The sequence below is a fragment of the Odocoileus virginianus genome, chromosome 31 (genome assembly GCF_023699985.2).
Source record: "Odocoileus virginianus isolate 20LAN1187 ecotype Illinois chromosome 31, Ovbor_1.2, whole genome shotgun sequence".
In the NCBI taxonomy this organism is placed as follows: Eukaryota; Metazoa; Chordata; class Mammalia; order Artiodactyla; family Cervidae; genus Odocoileus; species Odocoileus virginianus.
The window spans coordinates 2,850,377-2,876,744 of NC_069704.1; the positions used below are offsets into that span (position 1 = coordinate 2,850,377).

A 26,368-nucleotide genomic window follows, 5' to 3' on the forward strand; every position below is an offset into this window, starting at 1 on the left:
GGACTGTCAGCGCTGATTGTTCAAGTCAGCAGAAGGGTGGCGACTTGTTTTTTTCTTTCATTTAATGACCTGGGGCATGTTTCTTGCTTTTGTTTAGTTGAGCAGGCCTGCTTCATTCCTCAGTGTTTCAGTAGCTTTCCTGAGCCGTCCTCGGCCACAGTGGCCTCCTGAAGTTCCCTGGGTTTGCGCTCCGTCTGTATTCCCTGGGGGTTCAGTCAGTAAAGAGTTCACCTGCAGTGTGGGAGACCTGGGTTTGATCCTTGGGTTGGGAAGGTCCCTTAGAGGACGACATGGCAGCCCACTCCAGTATTCTTGCCTGGAGGATCCCTTGGACAGGGGAGCCTGGTGGGCTGCCGTCCACGGGGCCGCAAAGAGTCGGACGCGACCGAGCACAGCGCAGCACGTGGTCCGCTCCTGGGGCTTCTGCAGCTGCCTGTGTGGTCATCCCATCTGTCCCTCGCGGCAGGGCTGGGCCGAGGCTGCTCCCTCAGCGGAGCCGGTGCTCCAGGTTGGCCACGGTCTGCTCCTTTTCCGTCCCAGTCTACAACTTGCTCTAAGGTAACTAGAAAGTGAAGTCGTATCCGGCTCTTGGTGACTTCATGGACTGTAGCCTACCAGCCTCCTCTGTCCAAGGGATTCTCCAGGCAAGAGTACTGGAGTGGGTTGCCATTTCCTTCTCCAGGGGATCTTCCCGACCCGGGGATTGAACCCGGGTCTCCCGCATGGCAGGCAGACGCTTTACTGTCTGAGCCAGCAGGGAAGGTAACTAAAACAGGTCAGTTTACTGAACTGTAAGTTACGGTTGGGTGCCTTTTTACCTCCCGTTGCCTGCGATGCTTTCAGAGTGGAACCCCAGAGAGCAGTCTTAGTCCTCTTTCCAAGTTTTGGGGGGCATTGCCCCCACGCTGCCTGGTTCCCGCTGTGCTCAATTATTTTCGTCCTTTTGGAGTGCCATGACAAAACGCCACGGATTGGGCAGCTTGTGAACAGTGGAAACGCACTTCGTACAGTTCTGGAGGCTGGGAGTCCGAGAGCCAGGTGCCAGCGCGCTTGGACCAGGGTCCTGGTCTAGGCCTCGGGCTTCTCGCTGTGCCCCCCAGTCCCCGGCCCGCGGGGACTTCCAGCAGCTCCAGTCACGCTCAGCCTCACGACTCTATCTCTTCCCAAAGGCCCCACCTCCGAATCCTAATCGCATCACCTCTGGGGGTGAGGATTTCAGTGTAGGACTTGCGTAGGTGGACAGGAATTTTCAGATACTCAATCCGCTTTGCTGGATGCTTCAGCTGCTTTCCGCTCACACCTCCCCTTTACTTCCTGCGCCCAGGAAGCTCTGACTTCCGAGCCGCTGTTCCTTCTGCCCTCCCAAGGTGCTTTCCAGGCCTAGCTGGACTCTTCTGAGGCTCCTCTAACAAAATGCTAATGCTGAATGTTTCTTTTTTAAAGTAATCATAGCCACTGTTGTTTGTCGAGGTCTGTCGTGTGCCTGGAGCCAGGGAGCATTGTAAACAGCTTATCTTCATTCCACATAAGTGAGTTGTCCCCACTTTATAGCTGAGGAAATGCAGACTCAGAGGTTAAATAGCGGCTGAGGTCAGGGAGCAGTTCCTACAGGGTGAGCAGTAATTCGGTGACCCAGAGAGGGACGTGCTCCGCTCTACCTGAGGGGGCCTGGCTGACCGTGGCCGATGAACGGGTGGGCGTCCATCAGGCGGGGGTGGGAGCAGAGCTGTGAGGGGGTTCCGGGTAGCTGGAGTGCGGGGGGCCTCAAGCCTCAGAACGGAGGTCCGCGGAGAGGGTGGCCGTCAGCAGGGCCGCTGGCCGCCTTGGCCCTTAACCCGAGCCCTCGAGTGCCTTGCCAAGGAGTTGGACCTTTACCTTGGCAGCTAGTCTGTTTTACACGCTGCCCTGAGAAGCCCGGGAGAGACGTTCTCTGTTCTCACGGTCACTGCGGCAGTTCTGCTTCACTGGTCCCGTTTCCCTGTTTCCTTAGTCTTACTGCCAGATTTCCTTGGGAGAGAAGATTTCATGGTCCACCCCCGCCCCCCGCCCCCACACACCTGGCCCCAATTCATAATCCGTGGCGGTCGCTAGTGGGGGCGGTCGCTAGTGGGGGCGGTCGCTAGTGGGGAGCAGGAAGGTGACTCGATCTGGCTGTGGTCTGGCTGCTGAGCGGGTGGATTGACCGTGACTGGGCTGGAGGTGAGGGGCCCGCTGAGGCCCCATGAATTCTGGCCCTTAATCTCCCACCTGCAAGATGCAACTCTTCAGTCCTTGGACATGTCTCCTTTGAAGGTGTCTGGCCCCATTTCCTACCTCCTCCTGCTCCACTGAGCTAAGGGAACAGCTTAGAATTAATATTTAAATTGTGTTCTCTTTCAGACTGATTGAGGAGTTGAAGCTGTCTTTGAAGAGCAAAGACGCTTTAATTCAGTGCCTTAAAGAGGAGAAATCTCAGATGGCATCTCCTGATGAAGCCGTGTCGTCTGGAGAACTCCAAGGACTTTCTGCTGCTCTGAGGGGAGACAGGGAGGGGGAGGCTGAGGTGAGGCGCCGTCACACAGCTGGGGGGGGGCTTTAATTACCCGAGCAGACCCCCTAGTGGGAATGAGTGCATATCCATCCCCGCAGCTCACACACACTGGCCTTCAAAATATCAGGTCCCTGTTGTCAGCTGAGGAATTAGCAGAAATCCTCCTTTGCCAGGGGCCCTGGCAGTTTTTTTCTTTGCAGTCTCGGGTTTTTGTAGAGATGGTTAAACATACAGTCCATACCTGTACGCCTCTGTTTACCATGTGTTAATATGCTGTGGCCTGGGAACTTTATTTTCATTCATGGGACTTTTTGTAGGGTGGTGTCGTGGTATGGACCTGTTTTGTCACTGGGGATAGAGGCAGGCTTGAGGCCAGCTCTGAGGCAGTGGGAAATGGGAGTAACTTGCATCCGGGCCTGGCAGCACTTGAAGCGGGTCAGTGCTGCACCTTAGTTAATCTTGGTGCCTTGCGAGGTGGAGCTCATGGTCCTCTCGTTGAGTGTGGAAACACGCTCAGAGAGTTCTGTTCTTCCCGGCTCCAAGAGGTGGGTCACTGGCTCAGACCCTGCAGCCCCCGGGCCCCTGCCCTCGGCCCGGGGCTCCCACAGCCGGCCGTTTTGAAGCAGGTGGGCAGGCCCGGGGGTGCAGGCAGCCCTGGCGGAAATCTTCTGGTTCTGGTTGGACCCAGGGTGGCTGCGGGTCCATTAACGCCCAGGGACGCGTCGAGGCGCGTGGAAGGTCTCCGTCTTCCAGTGGAGCAGGCTCGCCTCTGTCCCGACCCAGCCGGGAGCCTCCCGCCTCCCTGGCCGCTTCCTGGCTGTGGCGGGCCTGCGTCTGCCCCGCCTCCTGGCGCCTCTCGCTCCCCGCGTGCTGTGCAGTCCTGGCTTTTGCCCCATCCGGCAGCTCCCCGGTCCGTGCTCCGTGGGGCTGGTGGTCAGCCAGCGGGGGTTACTTGTCTTTATGTTCTTCCCTCGGGCGGACTTCAGGTGAGACATAAGGAGTGGATGCTTGGGTTCATGAGATCCTCAGCAGCGGGAAACAGAAAGTAAACGAAGTGCTTATTCTCACTTCTGGGGGAGCTCCTGGTTCGTGGGTTCCTTCTGGGCACCAATGAATGCCTTTTCTTAGGCTGCACAGATGGAGTGGGAAAAGGAGAGAAATCGCTTTGAAGAGAGGATCCAGGTATGTTGATAGAATTTTTGAAACTGTCTTGAGGATGTATCCTTGCGCTTTTTTCTGAGTGCAGCAGGTAATTCTGTGTGACGGTAGGTGTCAGTCATTGAGTCCACTGCCTGCCAGTTAAACCTCAGGCACGTGAGCGGGCTTGGTAACCTTGGCGACGACTTGGTGGAGTGGGCATCCCCATTTTGCAGATGTGACACTTGAGGCTCAGAGAGGCGAGGTCCATCTCCAGGGCCACAGACTTGAAAGAGGTGTAGCGAGGATTGGACCCACCAGTCTGACCGCAGCGCCCCTCTCGGGGCCCCCCAGTCACAGCTGCTGACATCTGAGTCACGCCTGCAGCAGGGAAGACGCTGTCAGGTCCATCATCGCATTTGATCCTCGCAGCCCGGGAGGGAGGCAGTGCTGATTAGAAGTGAACTCAGACTCTAAATGTGTGTGTTCGGTCTCCAACAAACCAGATTCTCTGCTAGCTTTTGTAGCATTAAGGAGTGAAATTAATGATCTGGTATTTCCGCCAAATAACCTGGTACGGTTTCCGAGGCCCTGCTGTGACTGAGTCCAGGCTCCAGAAGGCACTCGAGTCCTTCCTGTGGGAGTAGCTGTCATCATCCTAACTGATTTCGTTCCCTCTCTCCACCCACCCCCGTCGCCGGGAGCGCTAACACTGTAACTGGGAGCTGATGCCACGACGCTCAGCGCTACTTGGAAACATTAATCACAGGTTGACAGGAAGAAGATAGAATAACTGCGTTTGAGTGTGCTCTTAAAGATATATTTACAGTGCATTTTGGTTAGAATGCATCAACTTAGTGAATCTCTTTCTAATCTAATTTAGGCACTTCGGGAAGACCTGAGAGAGAAGGAAAGAGAAATTGCTACGGAAAAGAAAAATAGCTTGAAGAGGGACAAAGCCATTCAGGGCCTAACCATGGCGTTAAAGGCGAAGGAGACAGAGGTGCGTTGGGCCCCCCAAAGCGAGAGTTTCTCTGGCAGCTTCTGTGACCGGCCTGTCCTACCCTGAATTTTTAGCTGCAGGTGTGAAGTTTGTAAGAGAGCTGAAATGAGTGCGGAAAGTGGGGGAAGGGTTGTATTGTCCACTAGTTCTTCTGTAGAGGCTAATCCAGGGATGCCCAGTGTGAATACAGTGTGAGCTACAGGTACAGTTTAAAATCTTCTAGTAGCCACACTGAAGTAAAAAGAAACAAGGGAAGTTCGAATGTTAGCCTTTCACCATGTAAGCCAGAAAGCAAACGTAATAATGAGGCAGTTACCATTTTTAAACTCGGACTTTTGTCTTTGAAGTTCGATAGGCTTAGCACATCTCAAGTCAGACAGACCACATGTCAAGTGCCCAAGAGCCCCAGTGGCTAGTGGCTACCGTGTTGAAGAGTAGAAAATTGAGATGGCGGTGTTTCGGGAGACACGGCCGTGACTGCCGTCTCAGCTGGCGTTCACAGGCTTTTCCGCGTTGGTCCTTTCTAACCAGCCCCAGCACCTCCGCTCCCCACCCCGCCTTCAGGCTCCACTTTCTCTTGCCTTGTCCACGTTGGTGGTACCGCCATACCCTGCTCACCCCAGCCGGAGGTCCCCCTTGACTTTGCCACTGGCTTGCTGCCCTGGGCATCCAAGGTGGTCGGCGACGGTTCTTTGTGTCCTTGCGGTTGTGAGGATCGTGATCTATAACGTATCAGTCACTGCTCTGCACAGATACAGAGAAGAAAGCGCAGCTCTGCCTGCAAGTCTGGTGGAGACAGAAGGCGGCGTGAGCTGTTGTGACGGAGGGACGCGCAGGGGCCTTTGGAGGTGCAGGGAGGATGTGGGCGCGCCACCGCAGGCGCCCTCAGCGACTTCTGGAGCTTCTGGGCAGCGCAGCAGAGCGTCTGCTCTGGGAGCAGGTGCCTGGGCTGAACCTTAAAGGAGGACCAAGCGTCAGTGGGGAAGGCAGGTGGAGACGCGGGAGGCATCTCGTGCAGAGAAGAGAACACTGGTCAGGGCATTAAGTTAGGAAAGAGCTGCTTGTATGTTTGCAGAAGCAAAACAGCTGACGCTTGTCTGAGCGTCAGGTACAGAGCTTGAGTGAGGAGAGGGGGAGCCAGAGCGGCTGTGCGGGCAGCGGTGCTGGTGGAAGTCGGTGGCGGAGCTGCTCGGGTAGCAGGCTCTGGAGCAGGAGGCGTGTGATCGTACTCCCCTCCCAGGGGACGAGACTGCATCCAGACGGGATGGCAGGAAGGAGAGGATGGAGGCAGGGAGGCCAGGAGCTGAGGCGAGCCCCCCCAGTTCAGAAAGCCTGAGTCAGCAGTGATCACAGCAAGCAGGAGGGGAGGGCTGGGGCTTATTCAAGAAGTAAAATTAGGAATAGTGAAAAATGAGAAGTAGATCTGGGGAAATTTGATGATTAGATGTAGGACTTGAGAGAAGGAGCAGCGCAGGGTGACTCCCGGCTGCGTGCCTGGGGCTGTGGTGGTGTCACCAGCTCCCTTACAAGCGCGGATCCTGGAGGGTCATGGAGAGACAGGGCGGCCCTGGAGGTGCGGAGCCTGTCTGTGGTGGTTCAGTCATTAGGTCGTGTCTGCCTCTTTGCGACCCCGTGGACTTTGGCCCACCAGGCTCCTGTGTCCACGGGATTTCCCAGGCAAGAATACTGTTTACAAAGTGCCAACGCCAAGGAGCCCATGGACTGTTGAGGTGAGCGGTCCAGGAGGCAGGTCGACATGCCAGTCCCAAACTTGGAGAAGGCCCAGGCCTGAAGGTGTGGATCTGGGAGTCAGTCTTCTACACGTGTGAGGGAAATTCTGAGAGCTGGTCTCCTGACCCAAGGAGAGCGTAGGGTGGGAAAGAAGGCAGAGCCTTGGGCTGCAGGGGTTTACAGTTTCACGAATAAGGAGAGGAAAGTGGCCGCAGGGGCAGGATGCTAATAACCAGGAATCTGGGGTTGGGGAAGCCCAGGAGGCAGGAGCGTGAGCAGCCACTGGGGTCAGCCGCAGCGGAGGCTTGGTTCATAATTGCAGCCAGGGTTTGTCTCGCGTGTTGGGAGCTGAGGACCCAGCTGAAGGCGGAGCTCACCATTGTGCAGGGCCCCAGGTGGTGGGGCAACTCTGGCTTCTCACAGAGGCCAGGGGGTGGCTGGGGAGTTCCTGGCTGACTCTGGCCCATAGGAGATGGTCACTGGAGGGGGCAGAGTTCTGGGAGGAACCAGGCTGGGTGGTGTGATGGGTCATCTCTGGGAACAGTAGTATCGGGTTGGCTAAAAAGTTTGTTTGGGTTTTCTGTAGGATGCTTAGAAAACCCCAAGGAACGTTTTGGCTAACCCAATAGTAACCCTCAACATGAGCAGGACATTAAGTTAGCACCTGTACACATCACAATGTTCAAGCGTAACAGTGAGTGTGGCATCCTCGTGTTACCGTTGAGGGGGTGAAGTCTCAGGGAGGTGAAGTGCCTCTCCTAATGTCGTCCAGTTAGCCGACGGGAAGTCCCAAACGAGAAGTCCCACTGTTCTGACTGCAGAGTCCTCGGCGATAAGGGCTCCCAGTTCAGCAGGAATGGCATTGGGCTGTGCAGAGAGAGGAGATCCCGGTTGCATGCCCGGCTGCTCTTCCTTGTTTTTACCCAGATTGAAGAACTTAACTCTGAAATCGAAGCACTCACTGCTGTCTTTGCTAAAGCCAAAGAGGCCCCCCAGAAAGCACAGACCCAGAAGTTCCAGGTAAGTGTGGCTTTGTTTGAAGTGGCCCTCCCTGTGATGCCCCTAGGAGGAGCCCAGGGAGCTCCGAGGGGCCGGGAGAACAGACTTGGCTCAGCCTGATGGGAGGAGCCTCTCCCGCAGCTGTGGGCCGCTCGCCAGCCCCCTCCTCAGCCTGATGTGAAGACGGCGATGGCTGTGCCCAGCGCTGTGAGTGCCGGGCTGAGGGCCGAGTGCCCAGGCTCAGGAGTTGGAGTAGACTGTGAGATGTGTGGATCATCTCATCTAACTGTCACAAGCCTGTGGGGAAGCCAGTATTGGAGGGCTTTTTGAAGTTTCAGCAAGGGCACGCAGCTGATTCACTGTCACACAGCTTTGCAAGGGCCAGGGCTTACATGCAGTAATTGCTGATCGTAACAGCTGGCCTCTGTTGAACATACACTGTGTGCCCAGCCCTGTGCCGTGCGGATCAGCCCAGCGAGTCTGCCCAGCAGCCCCCCGAGGTGGGCCCTGTTCATACCCTTGTTCTCTGTGGAGGAAATCCAGGTTCAGAGCATCAGGGAGCTTGCTCAGGGTCACCATAGTGGAAGGAGCTGGGATGTGACCCCGGAGTCTGTCTCACGCCCCAGCCGGTGCTTCCCCTGTCCCCCCCACCTCCCCTCTGAGCCCGGGGCTGGTCCGGGCTTCCTGCTCCTGGCCAGGTATCTGTTGCAAGCCTTGGTTAGCTGACCTGCCTGTTCTCTTTTTCCCCTCCAACATGGGACTGCAAGGACTTGGCTGGTCGTCCTCCAATCTTCCCTCTCTCTTGTTAATTACACTTCTGTATTTGGAATTAGCATTTTCTTCCCATGTTATACAGTGTTTACCTGCTACTAATAACTGGTTAATCAGTAAAGCTCCATCATCTGATGAAGCCCATATCACCTTGAAACTCTCTGCTCCCACTTCTCCCGCTCGTGTTGTTTTTAGTTATAAAGTAGAAGTTAGGAGCTAAATCTAATTTAAGACTGTTTGGTTCCTAAGATTCATATCCCATGCCTTATCTTTTCAGAGCCTCAGTTCACAGTAAGAGTAACTGAAGTAATTTGGTTTCAATCCTGGTGTACTGCAAGGAGAGATACATTTCTCTTTTGGGACTTTCAGCCTTGCCTTCCCAACTATTTTAGTGGTGGTTGATGAAATGGAGCCAAGATTACACTTTGCACTGAGTTTTTTTTTTTAACTTGCTTAGAAATTAACAAGCCTTAAAAGCTGAATTTTCAGGAAAACCATCCATATTACCCATTCCTTAGGGAAAAAATATATATTGGCAATTGATAAGCAAAGACCAGATATCCTTATAAGAGCTGTGATATTTTACTTGCTATTGGCCCTTGAAGGAAAGAAAAGTCTTATACATTTAAATGTTACCCTGACTTGTAACGTGTATTTATTAGTTTCACAACTGTCAGTCCTGAAGACTGTCAGGGTGATTTCTGAGGTCTTGTAGTTCAGTGTCGGCCAGGTTTCTCATCTTGAGAAGTGTGAAGAGCAGACACAGTCGAAAAGCCTCAGGTTCTGCCTGGCTTCTCAGCTGTTCAGAGAGCACTCGTTCCACCCTTCGCCGTGGAGGTGGAGCGCCCGCCTGTCTGACAGGTTGCCAGGACTTCAGCTGAAGTCTGACTCCCAACTCCGTGCTCTCTCTACTCTGACCGTGTGTGTGAATAGACACATACCAGACCCAGGCTCATTCATTACAAGGTATATATAATTTGAATATTGCTCAGACCCTTGAAAACGCATTGTCCTTCACATCGGGGGACCTTTCTGGGATGTTACGTGATTTGAACTAATTGTGGCGTCAGAGCCGGAGCTCACAAGGGTGGTGTTGAGCCTGACAGTGCAGCCGCGGTTAGTGGTACTCAGACTCTCGGATTCTGGCCACAGTGCAGAGATGTGAATTCTAATCACAGGGTGACTCTGAGGATTGCAGTGCGGCCTGGCTGTGCTACCTCTGAAGTCATTTGAACAATTGAACAACAAGAAATCCATAAAATATTTAAAAGGGTGGAAAGAGGTTGATAAAAGTCACCAGTAAAATCACATCTGAAGATATTCACTGTTAACACCTTAACTCTTTCAGAGCATATATATATATGTATCACCTTTGAAAAATTAAATAGCATCATTATGTATTTTGTTCTGTAGTCTTTTGTTTTCATGTAACATTCTTGCCATAGCAGTATTTATAGATCTAACCAATCCTGATTTTTTTTTTTTGGATCTAGCCAATCTTTAAAAAAACAATATTTTGAGATAATTGTAGATTCATATGTGAATTTCTGTCTGCTCTTTACCTAGTTCTCCCGCAGTGAGCGTCTTGTGTGACCATAGTACAGTGTCATAACCAGGATAATGTTGCAGTCTGTTGTCCTCATTCAGATTTCAGCAGTTTGACATCAGTCATTTGTGAGTGCGTGCATATGTGTGTGTGTGCCTGTGCTTTTTATACAGTCTTTTTAAACAGCTGCATATAGTCCATTGTATGTATCATATTATTTTCACTGGGAAGAACGTGGGGTGGGACATGAACTTGCATCTGACTCTGCTTCACCTACTTGTCTAGTCTTGGGGAAGGTATTTGAACTCTCCAGTCTGCCTACACATCATAAAATCTAGATAGTCATACTTAGGTCCCCTAATCCTTACCAGGGTTAAATAGAATGTGTATCTGGGCACAGGTAGTAACTCAGTAAACGTCAACTCATCCTTAAGTTGGGTGATGTAGTTCTGACATAAAAATATAGTAGTGTTTGCTTTGGTCTGTTTTCAGATTCTGTTAATGACATACACGTAGCCTTTAGCTTGAGGAGACTCTCCATATTATCTGTTGATTGAAAGACAGTAGAGAAAGTGATGGAAGAAGGGGCCTAGATTTATTTATCCTGCACCAGCTGAAATGAGACCGTATGTTATCATCTTTTACCTTTTACAGCAATCCTGTGAAATCAGTCTCACAAGTAAGGTAACAAACTTTAGAGAAACTAACATCACAGCCTGAACTGGCCTTGGAACTCTGGGCCTTCTCCTCTTTTTAGCGAACTCATCATTTTTACACTGTGGAGAACAATTTGTTTAATATTATTTGGGCTTTAGTTTCTGATGTCTCACTGGGCCAAATGTTTGCCACCTGTTCATTAGGCACGTGGGTGATGAAATGGAATCCAGAAGTCAGGGTATCATGCAGGAGAAGGTTAAAAAAAAAAAAAAAATCTCTCCAAAGAAGCTTTCCAAAGGGCCATCTAAGAGAAAATTAACATGGCAAGTATTTTTATGAAGTGAATCAGTTGTATGAATTTGAGTTCTTTGAACATAGATTTTTTAAAGAGGCTTTGTGTTGTTATTTACATGGTTTTCCCACAGGACTTTGATCACTTTATTAACATCTCTTATTTAAATAACAACCATTGCTGTCCTATATTTAACAAGCTCTGAACTGGTATTCTTATCTCTAGTCTTCCCCCATTGAATTCAGTCATCTTCTTTTAATTTTTTGTAGTTTATTGGTGTTAATTGGAATCTTCCCTGGAATGGGCAAAGTGGAAAATGCCCTGGAAAGGGCACAGGCTCTAGAGTCATTTGAATCCCAGGTTTAATCTCTTATGGTCTGAAGACAGGCCAGTCATTTAACAGTCTGAGCCTCAGTGACTTAAAGAGGGATGATAATGTGTATTTTGTAGGGTTGGTATACTGCTGCTGCTAAGTCGCTTCAGTCCTGTCCAACTCTGTGCGACCCCGTAGATGGCAGCCCACCAGGCTCCACCGTCCCTGGGATTCTCCAGGCAAGAACACTGGAGTGGGTTGCCATTTCCTGCTCCAATGCATGAAAGTGAAAAGTGAAAGTGAAGTCTCTCAGTCGTGTCTGACTCTTCGCGACCCCATGGACTGTAGCCTACCAGGCTCCTCTGTCCATGGGATTTTCCAGGCAAGAGTGCTGGAGTGGGGCGCCATTGCCTTCTCCAGGGTTGGTATGGGAGACAGAGATACAATACATGTAAAAGTGCCTGGTTTAGACGTTCATGTGTTATCAGTGCTTAATAAAAAGTAACTATGAAAATTGTTCAAGGTGAGCATTTTCCCAAATCGTTGTTTATTGTCTTTTTTGGGGCAAATAAGCATTGCCCCAGTTACTTTTTGGGGTGGGGTGGAACGTGACCTAGGTTTCCGCGTTGCTTCTGTTTATTTCAGCTTTAAAGGAAATTGGAAGCAGAAGCCTCTGCAAGGGCCCGCTTTGGCGCTTGACCGGTGTCCTCCCTCTGTCTTATCGAGGCGCCGTGTCCTTGACGGTAGCTGGGGAAGCGTGGGATCAGGTGGCCCGGCTGTCGGGGCCCACGGTCAGCAGAGCCTCTGCACCCCCAGAGCGACTGTGGTTGTAGCCCAGCTCTGAACGCCTGGGGCTTTTCTGTCGATGGAGGCAGAAGTAGATTTCCTGGGACGGCCCAGAAACTGGGGCCGGTCCCTTTGTGCTACAGTCAGCGTCGAGACCTTGACAGCTCAAGTGTCCCTTGCTCTAAAATTTTTAATCTTGTCTTCAAACTAATTCAAAAGACACATTTTAAAAGAAGTTTATTTTCTTCTATTATGGGTAGTATATAATTTTTTCCCCGAAGATTACAAAGAAGGAAAGAAGGGAAATCAGGTAATCACCCAACCACTATTAATACTTTGATGATTCTCCTCCCTGGTTTTCTTCTGGCATAGCTTTTATTTTTTAGCTCTTTTGCAGTTTGATTTTCTGGTTGTCTTTTTTATATAACATCATGACTTAGAAATATTCACATATTATCAGTTCAGTTCATTTGCTCAGTTGTGTCTGACTCTTTGCGACCCCATCGGCTACAGCACGCCAGGCTTCCCTGTTCATCACCAGCTCCCGGAGCTTCCTCAAACTCATGCCCACTGAGTCAGTGATAGCATACAACCATCTCATTCTCTGTCGTCTGCTTCTCCTCCTGCCTTCAGGAGGCAGAATCTTTCCCAGCATCAGGGTATTTTCCAGTGAGTCAGTTCTTGGCATCAGGTGGTCAAAGGATTGGTGTTTCAGCTTCAGCATCAGTGCTTCCAGTGAATATTCAGGACTGATTTCCTTTAGGATGGACTGGTTGGGTCTCCTTTATAGTCCAACTCTCACATCCTTACACGGCTACTGGGAAAAACCATAGCTTTGACTAGATGGACCATCGTTGGCTTTTTATTATGCTGTCTAGGTTGGTCATCGCTTTTCTTCCAAGGAGCAAGCGTCTTTTAGTTTCATGGCTGCAGTCACCATTTGCAGTGATTTTGGAGCCCAAGAAAATAAAATCTGTCACTGTTTCCATTATTTCCCCATCTGTTTGCCATGGATTGATGGGACTGATGCCATGATCTTTGCTTTTTGAATGTTGAGTTTTAAGCCAGCTTTTCCACTCTCCTCTTTCACTTTAATCAAGAGACTCATTAGTTCCTCTTCTCTTTCTGCCATAAGGGTGGTGTCATCTGCATATCTGAGGTTATTGATATTTCTCCCGGCAATCTTGATTCCTGCGTGTGCTTCATCCAGCCCAGTGTTTCTCATGAGGTACTCTGCATATAAGTTAAATAAGCAGGGTGACAGTATCCAGCGTTGACGTACTCCTTTTCCTGTTAGGATCCAGTCTGTCGTTCCATGTCCAGTTCTGAGTGTTGCTTCACATATTATCAGCTCTTTGTAAATAATGGTTTTAAGATTTTATCATGTGGCTTTGTCATATTTTATTCTTTTTCGTATTCTTGCATGCTTAGGTTGTTTATTTTTTATTGTTCTATGTAATTCTGTGATGAATGACTGTATATAAAGTTTTCCCCCTTATATTTTGAATTCTTCTCCTGAGACTGAGTCCTGGGAATGGAATTACGGGGATGGCTGTGAACCTGTTTGCACGTTGTGCACATACTTGATGTCTGTAATCTGTCCACAGGGGGTTCTGTCAGCGTACACTCCGGTCAGTGTATTTCTTGGCTTCTGGATGCTTGGCCAGTTCTGGAGAGGTGATTGATAATTGTGTCATTTCCCAATGAGCTCGCCAGCACTGGGTATTCTCATTAAAACAGTCTCCCTTGTTATTTGAAATCTCGTTTTTAATTTGCTCTTTTGGATTATTGGTGCATTATGACATTTTTTCGTATGCTTGATAGTCACGTACTTCTTTTCTCTGCTGAACTGTATTAATGAAATGCACCTGTTTCTGACGCGTTCAGACATCTGACTCTGCTGAAGTTACAGCCTCCTGCGGTGGCGGTCAGTTCCCCGACCGGCCGTTCCTCTTTCTCTGGGTGGCTCTGGGCTGCAACCGCCCTCACAGATGGGCAGTGCTCGTGCTGGACTCCATCTCTGCCTTTTAAACAAAACCCTTTATCTTCTATCTTCTAAAAATAACAATTGTTTAAGCTATTATAGAAATAACATGCTCACTAACCCTATATTTGAAAATACAGAGAAGGAAAAAAAAAATCATGTGATCTCACCCCACCGAAGAGAGTACTGACATTTGTGCTTTTCTTTATCATCTTAAAAAAAAAGTTCTTTTACACAACAACTGTAGCCTTTCCCCCCCAATATCAACATCATAACATAAAGAATACCCTGTGTTATTTCAAAACCTTCGTATAATTTTTCTTTGGGTCCTGAATGTTGTTTCTGTTAGTTTCCACGCCCCCACCCGCCGGCCCTGAGGGCGGCCGAGGAGCACCTGTGCCTTGGTTTGTTCACTGAGCTGTGACAGTCAGCCCAGCTCCCCCCCTTCCTCTGCTTCTAGGGGTCTGAAGATTACGAGGCTGCTCTGCTCGAAAAGGCAGCCCTTTTGGCTGAGCTGCACTCAGAAAACCTCAGCAAGAGCGCAGAGAACCACAGACTGCGTAGAAGCATGAAGAAGGTCGCCCATGAGCTGAGCGGCCTGCAGCAGGAACGGGAGAGGCTGCAGAAGGCGCTGGAGGCAGCCCGCCAAGAGAGGAGCAAGGGAGACCACGCCATCCACGTGAGTACCGCCGCTGGCCCTCTGGAATGGGGGCAGCAAGCCTGGGGGCTGTGTGGCTGGCTTTGGTTTTAGGGAGATGGATATTCATCGCTGAAAACTTAGAAAAACCCCCAAAATAGAAAATGTCTCACTCATCTTCTCATCACCTAGAAATGACCGGTCTTAACTGTTTGATGTTCTGGTCCTTTTATTCTCTCTCTCTCTCTCTCACAGACACGGACACGCACGTGCACATTATTAGTATCGAGCGGAAAATGCATTTTTAAAGTTTTCTGGCCATGCGGCATGTGCGATCGTAGTTCTCTGGGCAGGGAGTGAGCTCGAACCCCCGGCATTGGAAGCGCAGAGTCCTAACCGCGTGGTCGCCAGGGACGTCCCTGAGATGCATTTCTGTGTCTGTTTTGCTTTTTATTCTTCTGTTTTGGTGTGTGGCAATTATGAGTTTTCTTGAGAAACATTTTTTTTAGAAAATATGTGAACACAGTAGCTCATCGCTTGAATGCGCTACAACTTATTTAACTTGTCCTTACTGTAGGCTGTATAGTTCATCGTACCTTTTTTGTTTTATAACAAGTGCTGCAAGAAGCATCGTTGTACATAAATACTTAATCAACTGATTATTTCCTGATAGAGGCATAATTACTCGGTCAAAGACTATGCATATTTTTACTGCTATTTTATAGATACATTAAAGTTGTTCTCCAGAAAGATTATACCACACACCCTAGAGGAGAGTGATCTTTTTAAAAGACTGCTCTATTTAGCATTGAGTGTTAGTATTTAAAAAAATTCTCTCTGAATTTGGTAGAAAAAATTATCTCTTACAGTTTCTATTACATTTATTTTTTTTTTGAGCGCTTTATTCACCTGGTGTTATATCGCCATGTTTTGTTTATTTTCACTGCTGTGTACTGCTCTAGTGTGTGAGTTTATGGTTATTTATCCATTTACTGTGGATGGAAATTGGGGCTGGACCTTGTCTTTGGCCATTGTAACTGACAGCCTGTTGAGGCAAACACGTGTTTTCTGTTGTGATCCCTGTCATATCTAAACTTCAGTATTCAGCATCCTTGGAGCAGGACATGGTAACCCACTCCACTATTCTTGCCTGGAAGATTCCACGGACAGAGATGCCTAGCAGGGGACAGCCCATGGGGTCGCAGAGTCGGACACGACTGGGCACACGCTCGTCATGTTTCGCCTTCAGTGTCCCGAGAGTCCCATCTGGACGCCAGGCCTTGGTGCAGTCGGGCAGGGCGGGCTCGGAGGCTGAGTGGTCACTGACAGTCGGGTTCAGTGAGTTCCCTGCACGGGGGCCTGGGGCAGGTCGAGGATGGGAGGGCTCCAGGGTCCTCTGGGGGCTGCCCTTAGCAGGGATGGGGCATCAGGATCCATAGTTGGAAGTCCAGATGCTGACACCAGTAAGAGGAGTGAAATACCACTGTTTGCCTATTTTAACAGAAATTTCAGTAGGCAGCAAGAGAGCAATAACAGAAACTTAGGAAAATAAAAAAAAATGTCGCCTGAAGTTCCACAGCCCTCCTAAAGTATCACCCTTCAGCACTGCCGCGTGGGGGCCCAGTCGGATCAGACTGCGTGTTGTCTGGTCACCTGCTTTATCACGAGCGGCCCCCTGAGCCTTTCTCTGTCATGGCCATCTCCCCATGTTGTGTAGGCTCGAGGGCAGTCCTGCTGAAGGCTGCCTACGCTTCATCAGTAGGTTTCACATGATTTACTTGATAATTTCCTGCTCTCTTGGATAGTTTGCCCGTTTCAGTAATACCGCAGTACACATCTTTGGGCAGTAAGGCATTGTTTTCTTGAAATCCCAAGGATCTGAGGAGTGAGATCACTGGGCCAGATGATACAAATATTTTACACTAGTTAATCACGCTGCCAAGTTACTTGTTCAAAGGGCTGGATTAATTTATGCTGTCACCAGCAGTATTGGAGTCTACCAGTTTATTGCATGTTATTAAAAAACCTTTTTCTCGTATTTATACAGTGTTGTTGAACAGCAAATGTATCTGGGCTAGATGCTCATGGAAATATGTGGCACGACCTCTGAATGTTTTAGTTTTTTCTTAAGGGAGATGAAATTGTTATACACGGCAAAATGCAAAGCAGTGGAAAACCCAGAGCTAACTCATGCAGCTTATGTATTCAGTGCAGAAAATCCTTGTGGCAGAGAGTAGTCAGGAAAACTTCCTAGGACAGCGGTCCCCAAGCTTTTGGCACCAGGGACCAATTTCCCTGGAAGACAGTTCTTCCATGGACAGGGGCTAGGGGGGATGGTTTGAGGATGATTCAAGCTTACTACATTTATTCTGCACTTTATTTTTGTTATTATAACATCAGGTCCGCCTCAGGTCATCAGACATTAGATTGCAGGGGTTGGGGACATTCCTTGCTCTTGGAGGAGATGACACTCAAGTTGAGTAATCAGTGTGAGATTTGAGTCATGTGGCTTTATAGATGAGTAAAGAAAAGACTGGCCAGAAGGGGTCCTTCTGTAGAGGTCAGTTTTCATAATCAATTCTTATATCCTTCACTGTTGGATAATTTTTTTTCTCCCTTAGTTTAGTTTATCCCCTCTGTTCCCCACTATCATTATAAAAATGTTTATTCAGTAGAAATTGGATTTGGGGGCTACATAGGCATGCGCGTGCGTGCGCGTGCACACACACACACACACAAACCTGTAAAATATGTAATTGTTTCTTTACCTTATAACTTACTCTTGGTAAACATTTGAAATGGCTGTATAACTGTATATCAAGGGGGGTACGCTGTAAGTTATTGACCTTGTATTGTTACACATTGTTGGCTCCATAATTCACTTATTCATGAAAACCCTGATGCTTCCTAAAGGAATTTTGCACTGCAGTTGATAAGAAGATTTCTAAATAATATGCATCTATCTTCATAAGGAGGCAAGGAATGCTTGGCAGGAAGTGGAAGGGGCTTATGACGGGGAGAGGGAGGGATTGGATCAAAGTCTACTCTGGGTGGCAGGTTTTCTTTTTTTGCAGGGCCAGAAACTCAGTTCCTTAGGGAACTTAAGCAGGAAAAGGAGTGTATCACCTTGGATAACTAAACACCTGGAAGGACAGGGCTGACAGGAGCTCTGCCAGGACAGAGTCTGTGTCTTGAGAGCTGGCTCCTGTTTCTAGCGTCCACTTAGCTCCAGCTCCGAGCGCTTGGACCCACTGCCAGGCCTGGTGGGGTGGTCACTCCTCAGTTTATTGCCAGAGAGGGAGGACTCTCGCATCACCCCCTGGCCAGGAGGCCCGAGGGGTGAGCTGCCGAGAGGTTCAGCTCGGGTCACAGGCTCGCTCTTCGTCAGAAGTGCGTGCGTGCAGGTGTGAGCTCGTGCTCCGTCACTGGCGGCCTCCCCCAGAACCCCGTGTTGGGAGGGGATCAGCACTTTCCCGGAGAGAGCACGGCTGTCTCTCAGGGCCCTGGTTGCCAGCGCCTCTGTGTTCTCCTCAGATGCGCAGCCTGTGACTCAGCGACACGGCTGCTTTGCTACATTAAGTCCTACTTGTTTCTTACAAGACAATCTGGCCCTGTTTTTTTCTTTGTGGTGCATGTATTGTATCACAGCAGCATCTCTACTTCCGGCTTCATCCCAAGAATTGGCCGTGTCCGTCTCATCAGTGTGTTCCGTACCCGATCCTGGGGGCACTGGCTTGTTCAGGGCCTGGGGAGATGTGCTGGGGTGACTTCACCTTATGGTGCAAGGATGCATGCAGAGGTAGAGCGTGGCCCACCAGCCTCGTGTGTCTTATCAGCTGGTTCTGTTAACTAAGCTCTTCGTTAACTAGAGCCTCCCACGCAGCAGCTGCTATTGCTGTTGCTTTTGGACTGAAACAAACAGAAACCCAGGCCTTTTGGTGGCCCCTGTGTCTGGCTTGGCACAGGAAAGGACTCCATTCCTGCATTCAGCCACACCGAACGCTTTGTGCAGGCCCTCTGCTCGGCCTGGGGACGGCTCCCGAGAGGAGATAGAGCTACCCTTGAGAGCATAGAGCAGGACCAGAGAAGGGTCCCAGGGAAAGGGACCTGTGAACTAGTTCTGAAGTGTGAGTTGGTGGTTATGATGTAGACACGGGAGAGGGGGGTTTTGTGCAGGAGACGAAGGTACACAGGTGTGAGAGAGTGTGGTGTTTGGCGGAAGAAGAGTTTGGAGCGGTAGTGGATGGTGCTTTAACCTGGAGAGAGATCGGATTGGAGAGGGCCTTGTCACAGTTTGGGGGTGTGGACGGGACCCCTAGGCAGTGCGGCCCCCCTTGAGGGGGACTTAAGGAGAGGATTGTTAGGGTCAGGGGTGCAGTTTAGAGAGCCTCGTCCTGGACGTCTGGAGAACGGCTTGGCTGCCGAGAGCCGGGAGACAGGAAGATGAGAGGAGGCGCGTGGCCTGAGAGGCCGGCTCCGAGAAGCCAGGGCGGAGGGGAAAAGAGAAGGAGCCTGCTCCCCTGCAGTGGGCCGCTCAGGTGTGGCTTCTGGGCTGTCCGGGTGCACATTCGAAGCCTTCCCCACCAGACTCTTGAATAATCAGCGTTTACTTGACCTCCCCTGCCTCCCACAAGTAGAGCTGAAAAACAGTGGTAAGAAAACATGTTCCCAAGTAGACAGCTGGGGGGACCTGCTGTCACAGCCGAGGGGCCCCAGCCAGTGCCCGGTGATGACCTGGAGGTGGGGGGGAGGTGGGGGAGGCTCCGAAGGAGGGGGCGTGCATCATGCGGGCCTCCCTGGTGCCTCAGCTGGTATAGGACCCGCGTGCCGTGCGGGAGACCTGGCTTCGATCCCTGGGTGGGGAAGGTCCCCTGGAGAAGGGAAAGGCTACCTACTCTAGTATTTGGGCTTCCCTGGTGCCTCAGCTGGTAAAGGATCCGCCTGCCATGCGGGAGACCTGGTTCGATCCCTGGGTGGGGAAGCTCCCTGGGAGAAGGGACTGCTACCCACTCCAGTATTCTGGGCTGGAGAATCCCATGGACTCCAGTTCACGGGGTCACAAAGAGTCGGACACGACTGAGCAGCTGTCACTTCACTTTCACAGCTGATTCACCTTGTTTTAGGGCAGAAACTAACAAAAGAGTAAAGCGGTGATGTGTGCTTAGTCGCTTGGGAGTACTCCAATAAAAAAGAAAGAAAATCAGTTTCAAACATTGGTCTTTTTCTCAGTTCACATTCAGCTCAATCTTCAACATCCTTTTTGATAGTGGAAATTGGTATCAGAGTGGTAGAAACAAAGCAAATATGATTTCTTAGGTGTGGATTTCTTTGGAGTACTTTGCAGTTAATAAAAGGACTGCCTATCTTTCCCTTGGTGCTCACAGCCATGCAATTGGACATAGAACAGGTTATTCCCATTTTACAGATTAACCGGAGTCTCAGAATTTAAATGGCTTTTTAAAACCAGAATTTAAATGGCTTGATCATGGTCACATAGAAGAGGATAAATAATGTGACATGGATCCAGGACTGTGGGCTCTTTTTAGTTTCAGGACTTTGCCTAAGATACTATGCTGAGGCTATGGCAGACCGTCAATATTTATGTTAAGCATACTGTGCTTTTGGCAAAAAGGAAGACTGATACAATTTCACCTTTTCAGTGGACCACAATAATTTGTTTTCAAGACCACCCAACTTGTACCTGGGTTATTTGAAGCTTTCAAACTTGTCTTTTCTTTCTGTGTTTCAGAAACATTTTCAGAGGTTTATGGACAGTCATAAAGTTAAATGCATTAGGTTACAAAAATGAGGGTGACGAGTGGAATGGAATCAGGTGAGGCAGGAGAAATACCTGTTGTGATCGTGGTCGCACTGCTCGAGGTGGGACTTAACGTCCAGTGGGTAGTTCCTGGCAGTGACAGTAAAAAGGGAAAGTGTCTGTAAAGATGAAGACGTTAAGATAAAGGGACAGCCTTTGCTGGTGCTGAGGCCCGAGGGAAGTGTTGCCTCTGGTGGGTTTTTATAGAGTTCTCTGAGCAGTATGGGAGCCTTGACAATGCCCCATTCAATGAAAGCAGTTTGCCCCGGGCCAGATCAGTGTCGTCCAAGGCGGGTAAGCTTGTAAGTATTTAGGATTTCAGTCCCCGGGACTGTCTCGCTGTTTCCCATTATTCTCATTTCTTGGACAAGAATTACAAAATCAGTGGGAAATAATACTGCAGCCCTGTCTTGAGACGATCTCTCACTCGAAGCCTTTGTGGTGGTCCCCTGTCGAGAAGGGCGGGTCGAGCCAGCCTCTCTTGGATGTGATCGAACCATCCTGTGCTTGCGCCAAAACCGTGTACTGCCGCCTCACTGTGCCCCTCCTAAGCATTTTGGAGGGAGACAGTGCCTGTCTGAAAACGCAGCTTGGATCCGAGGCGTCTGAATTCGCGGTGTCTGATGGTGCGTGAACACCAAGACGTTTGGCTGGGAGAGTCAGTTCATTGTTTGTTGCTTTTTTTAAATTGCCTGTGATTGCAGTGACCCGGTGCTGGGCACCTCAGCATGTGTTGTCATTTGCAGTTTGCGCATTTGTTTATTCAAGGGACAGTTGCTGAGTATTTGCAGTGCTGCGGGCACTGTTGGTAGGCTCGAGTGAAATCCAAGCTCAGCCTCTACCTCGGGAGTCCTGTTCACGAAAAAGAAAAAACAAGGTAAAAAAGTGAGGGTCTCACAGATAGATCCCCTTGATTGTATTACACTTCCTCACCAGCAGAGGGACCCATAACTCTTTAAAGAAATTCAGGAGGCCTTTGCAAAAAACAATCAGACCCCACCCCCGATATTCCCAAGTCGATGTTCTGACTGTGATGTTTAAAATGTCCTAGCTTCTGTGGTCTGGGGCTTCCCTGGTGGTTCAGATGGTAAAGAATCTGACTGCAGTGTGGGAGACCAGGGTTTGATCCCTGGGTTGGGAAGATCCCCTGGAGAAGGGAATGGCTACCCGCTCCAGTGTTCTTGCCTGGAGAATCCCATGGACAGAGGAGCCTGGCGGGCTTCAGTCCCTGGGGTCACAAGAGTCAGACATGACTGAGTGACCAACACTTTGACCTTTTCTGTGTTCTAACAGGATTGCTGCCTGGTCTCTCACAGCCTTGCTCTCACATCTCTGGCTTTGATAACCTCGTTTGGCTATGGAGACTGAAGGTGCTTCTGTGTGTGTGTGCGCGCGCGTATGTGCACGTGTGCGCACGTATGTGTGTGCATGCGCGCGCGTGTGCATGTTTATGTGCGTGTGTGTATGCATGTGTGCGTGCGTCTGTGTGTATGTGTGCGCGCGCACGTGTGTGCATGTGTTTATTGCATGTGTGTATGTGTGCGTGTGTATGTGTGTGTGTGTCTGTGTGTCTCTGTGTGTGTGCGCATGTGTGTGCGTGTGCATCTGTATGTATGTGTGTGCGTGCGTGCACCTGTGTGTGTGCATGCGTGTGCGCGTGTGTTTATGTGTGTGCATGTGTATGTGTGTGCGTGTATGTGCGTGCGTGTATGTGCGTGTGCGTGTATGCATGTGTATGTGTGTGCGTGCGTCTGTATGTGTGTGCATGTGCGCGTGTGTGCATGTATTTATGTGCGTGTATGTGCGCATGTGTATGTGTGCGCGCGCGCGTGTGTCTGTGTGTCTCTGTGTGTGCGTGTGCATCTGTATGTATGTGTGTGTGCGTGCATCTGTGTATGTGCATGTGTGTGCGCGTGTGTGCATGTGTTTATGTGCGTGTATGTGTGCGTGTGTATGTGTCGTGTATGTATGTGTGTGCGTGTGTCTGTGTGTCTGTGTGTCTCTGTGTATGTGCACGTGTGTGTGTCTGTGTATGTAGTGGAGGACAACAGAGGTAACTCTTGGTTTCACATTTGCTGTCTCTGGTTCAGGCGTGCTGTGTGCTGCTCCGGGTGAGTCGGGGGAGGAGAGGAGAAAGTCACAGTCTTTTCCTTCTCTTCTGAGGACCCCGGTTATTAGACGTTGGTTTAGCCTGTTCCCCAGACTGTCTCGTAACGCTCTCGCCTGTTATGAGACCTGTCACCCGCTACTCTGACAAGTGTGTGCTTCAAAACCTGGGCCTTCAGCTCTGCGGCGATGTGTTTACTGGCTACAGCCCCAAAATCTAATTAAAGTTGTATCTGTCACCCAACTGGCTGATCCCATGTGCTTTGGCAGGGGCAGGTTTGATTCCAGGGCAGTTCAGCCTCAGCCTGTCTGGTCTCCTCGCGTGTCTGAGGATGGGTGACTGCAGGTGAGCGCTCAGGACGTCTCCTGGTGAGCTGTCATCCAGAGCGGCGCGTGGAGCCGGCGCCTGTAGGCTGTCGGCTGCTCGGTCAGGGCTGAGACTGCAGCCCTGAGGTGGTCTGATCTGTTGTTGTTCAGTTGCTAAGTCCTGCCCGACTCTGACTGCAGCGCGCCAGCCTTGTCTGTCCTCCCCTATTTCCTGGAGTGACTTTCACCAAGGGTCAAAGCGCCTCTTCCACCAACCCCCAGCCTTTGTTTTTTAAGGACAGGTGTGAAGATTTTGAATCAGTGTCCTTGTTGGATGTGCAGTTTTAATGACCTGTGTGAGAGAAGTTTAGTCTTTGCAAATCCCAGCTCCTCATAAGAGAGGCAGAATGCAGAGACTTGGGAGTCAGACCCCATTTGAACTCTGGCTCCACTGCTTGGCAGCTGTGGGTCTGGGAACCAGCTACTTTGCCTCTGCAGACCATGATGTCCATTTCTTGTTAGAAAACCAGGCATTAGTTGTGAGGGTTCTTTGAGAAAAGGTACAGCACTTAGCCTAACACCTGGCACATCACCAGTGATTAGTAAGTAGTAACTGTTCTGTTGATGGTCTTGGGTGCTAGACATGTAGCAGTTTGATGCATGTCTTTGGGACACGGGGGAAATGGTGGCAAACTCAGGTTGGAATCTCAGCATCAGTAGGTGCTTAAGCTTAAGTCTAAGCTTCTAAGTCAATTACTTAATTCTTGTAAACTTACGTTTACTCCCCTAAAATAGGGTTGGTGACGTCTAATCTGGAATTAAATAATGGATAAAAAATGTAGGGCAGGAGAAAATGCCTGCTGTGGTTCCCGACACACAGAGGGCGATGCTCAGCACTTAGGTTCCTTCTCTTCCCTCCTCTTTTGCTGCCTTTTAAGTGTGTGGCAGGTGCTGGCTCAGGACTTGGGGTGACAAAGCTCGGCCCCCGAGACTCTGCCAGATCCTGCTGGCTAATAAGTGTGGTCTGCCCTTTCACCAGTCAAGGCAACAAAGCCATACATTCCTTCTTTGATCAGCAGTTACCTCTCCTCTGGAGAGAGTGCTGGTGCATTCCTTCCAACCCACTGATTTCTCTGCCGGGGGGTGTCAGAACCCTTTTCAGTACAGACCCTGGGGTGTGTGTGGCCCACGTGGGGCTGCTGGCTTTGAAGGCCGTCTCCATCACGTCTCATCGGGAATTGCTGTCGTCTTTCTGGGGCGCAGACAGAGAGACTTTCCTTTATCTCTGGCTTTCCTTGTATAATTTTTGTGCCAGGCCCTGTCCTGGGCACTGAGAAGACAGGACTGAATCAAGACAGACGCAGTCTCTGAAGGAATCTAGTAGAGAAATACAGCGGAAACACAGACAAGAGCTGATTAAAGTCGAGCGTGATGAGTGCTCATGGAGGGCTGGCCCGAGAGCTTTGGGAGCACGGAGGAGGGATCTGCTGAGAGAGGAGGGGAGGGGAGGCCTCACAGAGGACGTGGGTGTGAGCTGAGGCCCGAAGGACAAGCCCCTGAGTGCCTGGAGGCCGGGGTGGGCGTGGGTTTCCGGTAGAGGGAAGGCCGGGTCGAGGCTGGCGGTGTCTGGAATGAGCCCGGCTCGGGGCGCGGGAGGGGCTGGGGGGAGGCTGGGTGTGCCCCGTTGCATCGCTGGGGTGAGGTTTAGAGATGGTGGTGCCTGGCCTGGTGCCGACACCCCGAGGGGTGCCCCCCGACCCCTGTGCAGTCTGCGAGTCCCCGCCTTTGTCCGTGTGTCCGCCCCCGGCTCCCCAGTGAAGCCACACGGAGCCCCCTGCTCAGAATCACGCCGCTCGCGTGGGGACTGGTCTCTCTGGCGTGGACTGTCTCATCTCAGTGGTCTCCGTTTATTTTTTGAGCGTATGAATTCTTTGTTCGTCCTCCCTGGCGGCTCAGACAGTAAAGCGTCTGCCTGCAATGCGGGAGACCCAGGTTCGATCCCTCAGTCGGGAAGATTCCCTGGAGAAGGAAATGGCAACCACTCCAGTATTCTTGCCTGGAAAAGTCCATGGATGGAGGAGCCTGGTAGGCTACAGTCCATGGGGGAGCAAAGAGTCAGGCACGACTGAGCGACTTCACTTCACTCATTCTTTGTCTGAATAACGCTTCTGGAGAGAAAACACGTAAAGGCAGGGCTGCTCAGGGTGAGTCGCGGTAAGAAGCCGGGTAGCCCCTCTCTCCCCCCACGCCCGCCTCCTGCCTCAGTCCCAGGAGCCACGAGGCTCCACAGAGTGTGATGGGAGCACCAGTATCTTCTGCTCTTTCTGGAAGTTCTTACATCACTGAGTTTCTCTACCTCATTAAGATTTTAGCGAAGTTTCCTTTGTATGTTTAAAGGTAACCACTGACAAGCTTTCTCACAGTGAAGCCTCCTGATAAGATGGAAATTTGATGGATGAGAACCTTCTCATTCTCCATCTGGCTGGAGATAAAACAAACTAGCTGCCTGGCGAAGGAAGTGTGAGGGCCTGCCTTTTCATTTCTGATGTGATTCTAAGATTATAGGAATATTTTATTTTTCATATAATCCACTTTAAAAAAAAACACCTGCTCTAAGAGATCCTCTGATATGCAAAGGTAGTGCTCGGCTCGGTGCTGGGAATCTTCATGTTGAGGGGTGTGGCCCATGTGGATGGAAATTGAGGCCGCTCTGCTGATGGCGTCGTGAAGGCTTGCTGGGGCCACTCATTGTGAAGAGTGGCGGTCTGGTGTAGGGTGGGGGTCTTCAAACTTTTTCCCCTCGTCTCTTTGTTTAGAAGCAGATAGACAGATGTATCTGCAGATTCCTGCGTTAAAACCCATTATGAACTTCCATGCTTTCCTCCAGCCAGCTGACTCACTTTGTGGAGGGGTGCCCGGGAGCGTGCAGTTACTTGGCGCGGACAGCCGGCCAGGCTGGGGCACTGCTCATCCGAGGACTTTGTTCGCGAGCTCAGTTTGAAGAACCACTTGTTTAGTGAAGAGGACACAGATGAACCTGGTTTTGAATCTGAATTCCGCCCCTTTTCTCCTCTGGCTAAATTGCTGGAGCTCTCTGAACTGCAGTTTCCTGGCTGGTGGAATGGGTGTTGTCAGAGCCTCTGCTTTGCAGTCTGGCTGCTGTGAGGATGGGAGGAGGTGTGATGGATGTCAAGTGCCCAGTGCTGTCCAGAGGGCCGTGGGGGTTCGTAGGAAAAAGTGGTGGGTAGGATTTTGGGAGGACGATTGCAGAGGGCCAGAGGAATCGGAGGGCTTTGTGGAAGGGGTGGCCCTGGGATTGGCCCTTGTCAGGTAAGCGCGCTGTCTCCAGCCAGAACTGGGGAGGTTTTTATGCTTTTGTTTCCTGGTGGGGGCGATGGATGGAGACAGGCGGGGGCCTGGAGTGCCGATGGAGCAGTTGGGTGAGATAAAGCCAGGAGGGAGCCCCCCGAAGGGAGCCCGGAGCGACTGCTTGTTAGGGCAGCTTCGTCCTGCAGTTCACTCGGAGCTGCCGAAGGTTCAGGGCAGAGGTGTGAGGATCAAAGGAGGGCGTGTGTTTTGGTGGGTGAACCAGAGTCCGGAGGGCACGTAGACAGTGGCTGCAGTTGAGCAGACGGGGGCCATGGCTGAAGGCAGTGTGCTGCGCCGGGGGGTGAGGGCCTGAGCTGTGGGAGGAGTCGGGGGTCGTTCTCTCTCTGCCCTGACTGCTTCAGCTTCAGCCTGCCCCATTTTAC

The 26,368-nt window shown here is 50.5% G+C and overlaps 1 protein-coding gene across 5 annotated transcripts in view; it reads left to right on the forward strand.

Moving 5' to 3' along the window:
* The window catches only part of CDK5RAP2 (CDK5 regulatory subunit associated protein 2), a 174,806-nt gene that overhangs the window by 44,998 nt on the left and 103,440 nt on the right, over window positions 1–26,368 (forward strand). For 4 of the 5 annotated variants that reach the window (XR_011484910.1, XM_020905641.2, XM_070459194.1 and 1 more), the window contains exons 8-12: window positions 2,380–2,542; window positions 3,659–3,712; window positions 4,551–4,670; window positions 7,329–7,421; window positions 14,210–14,428. Coding sequence is in view for 4 of the 5 variants with exons in the window: in XM_020905641.2 (XP_020761300.2) it covers window positions 2,380–2,542; window positions 3,659–3,712; window positions 4,551–4,670; window positions 7,329–7,421; window positions 14,210–14,428 (649 nt within the window). In the remaining variant the exon portion in view is untranslated. Of the gene's footprint in view, window positions 1–2,379; window positions 2,543–3,658; window positions 3,713–4,113; window positions 4,382–4,550; window positions 4,671–7,328; window positions 7,422–14,209; window positions 14,429–26,368 lie in introns of those variants that run through there. The other variant, XM_070459196.1, reaches the window with a different exon arrangement.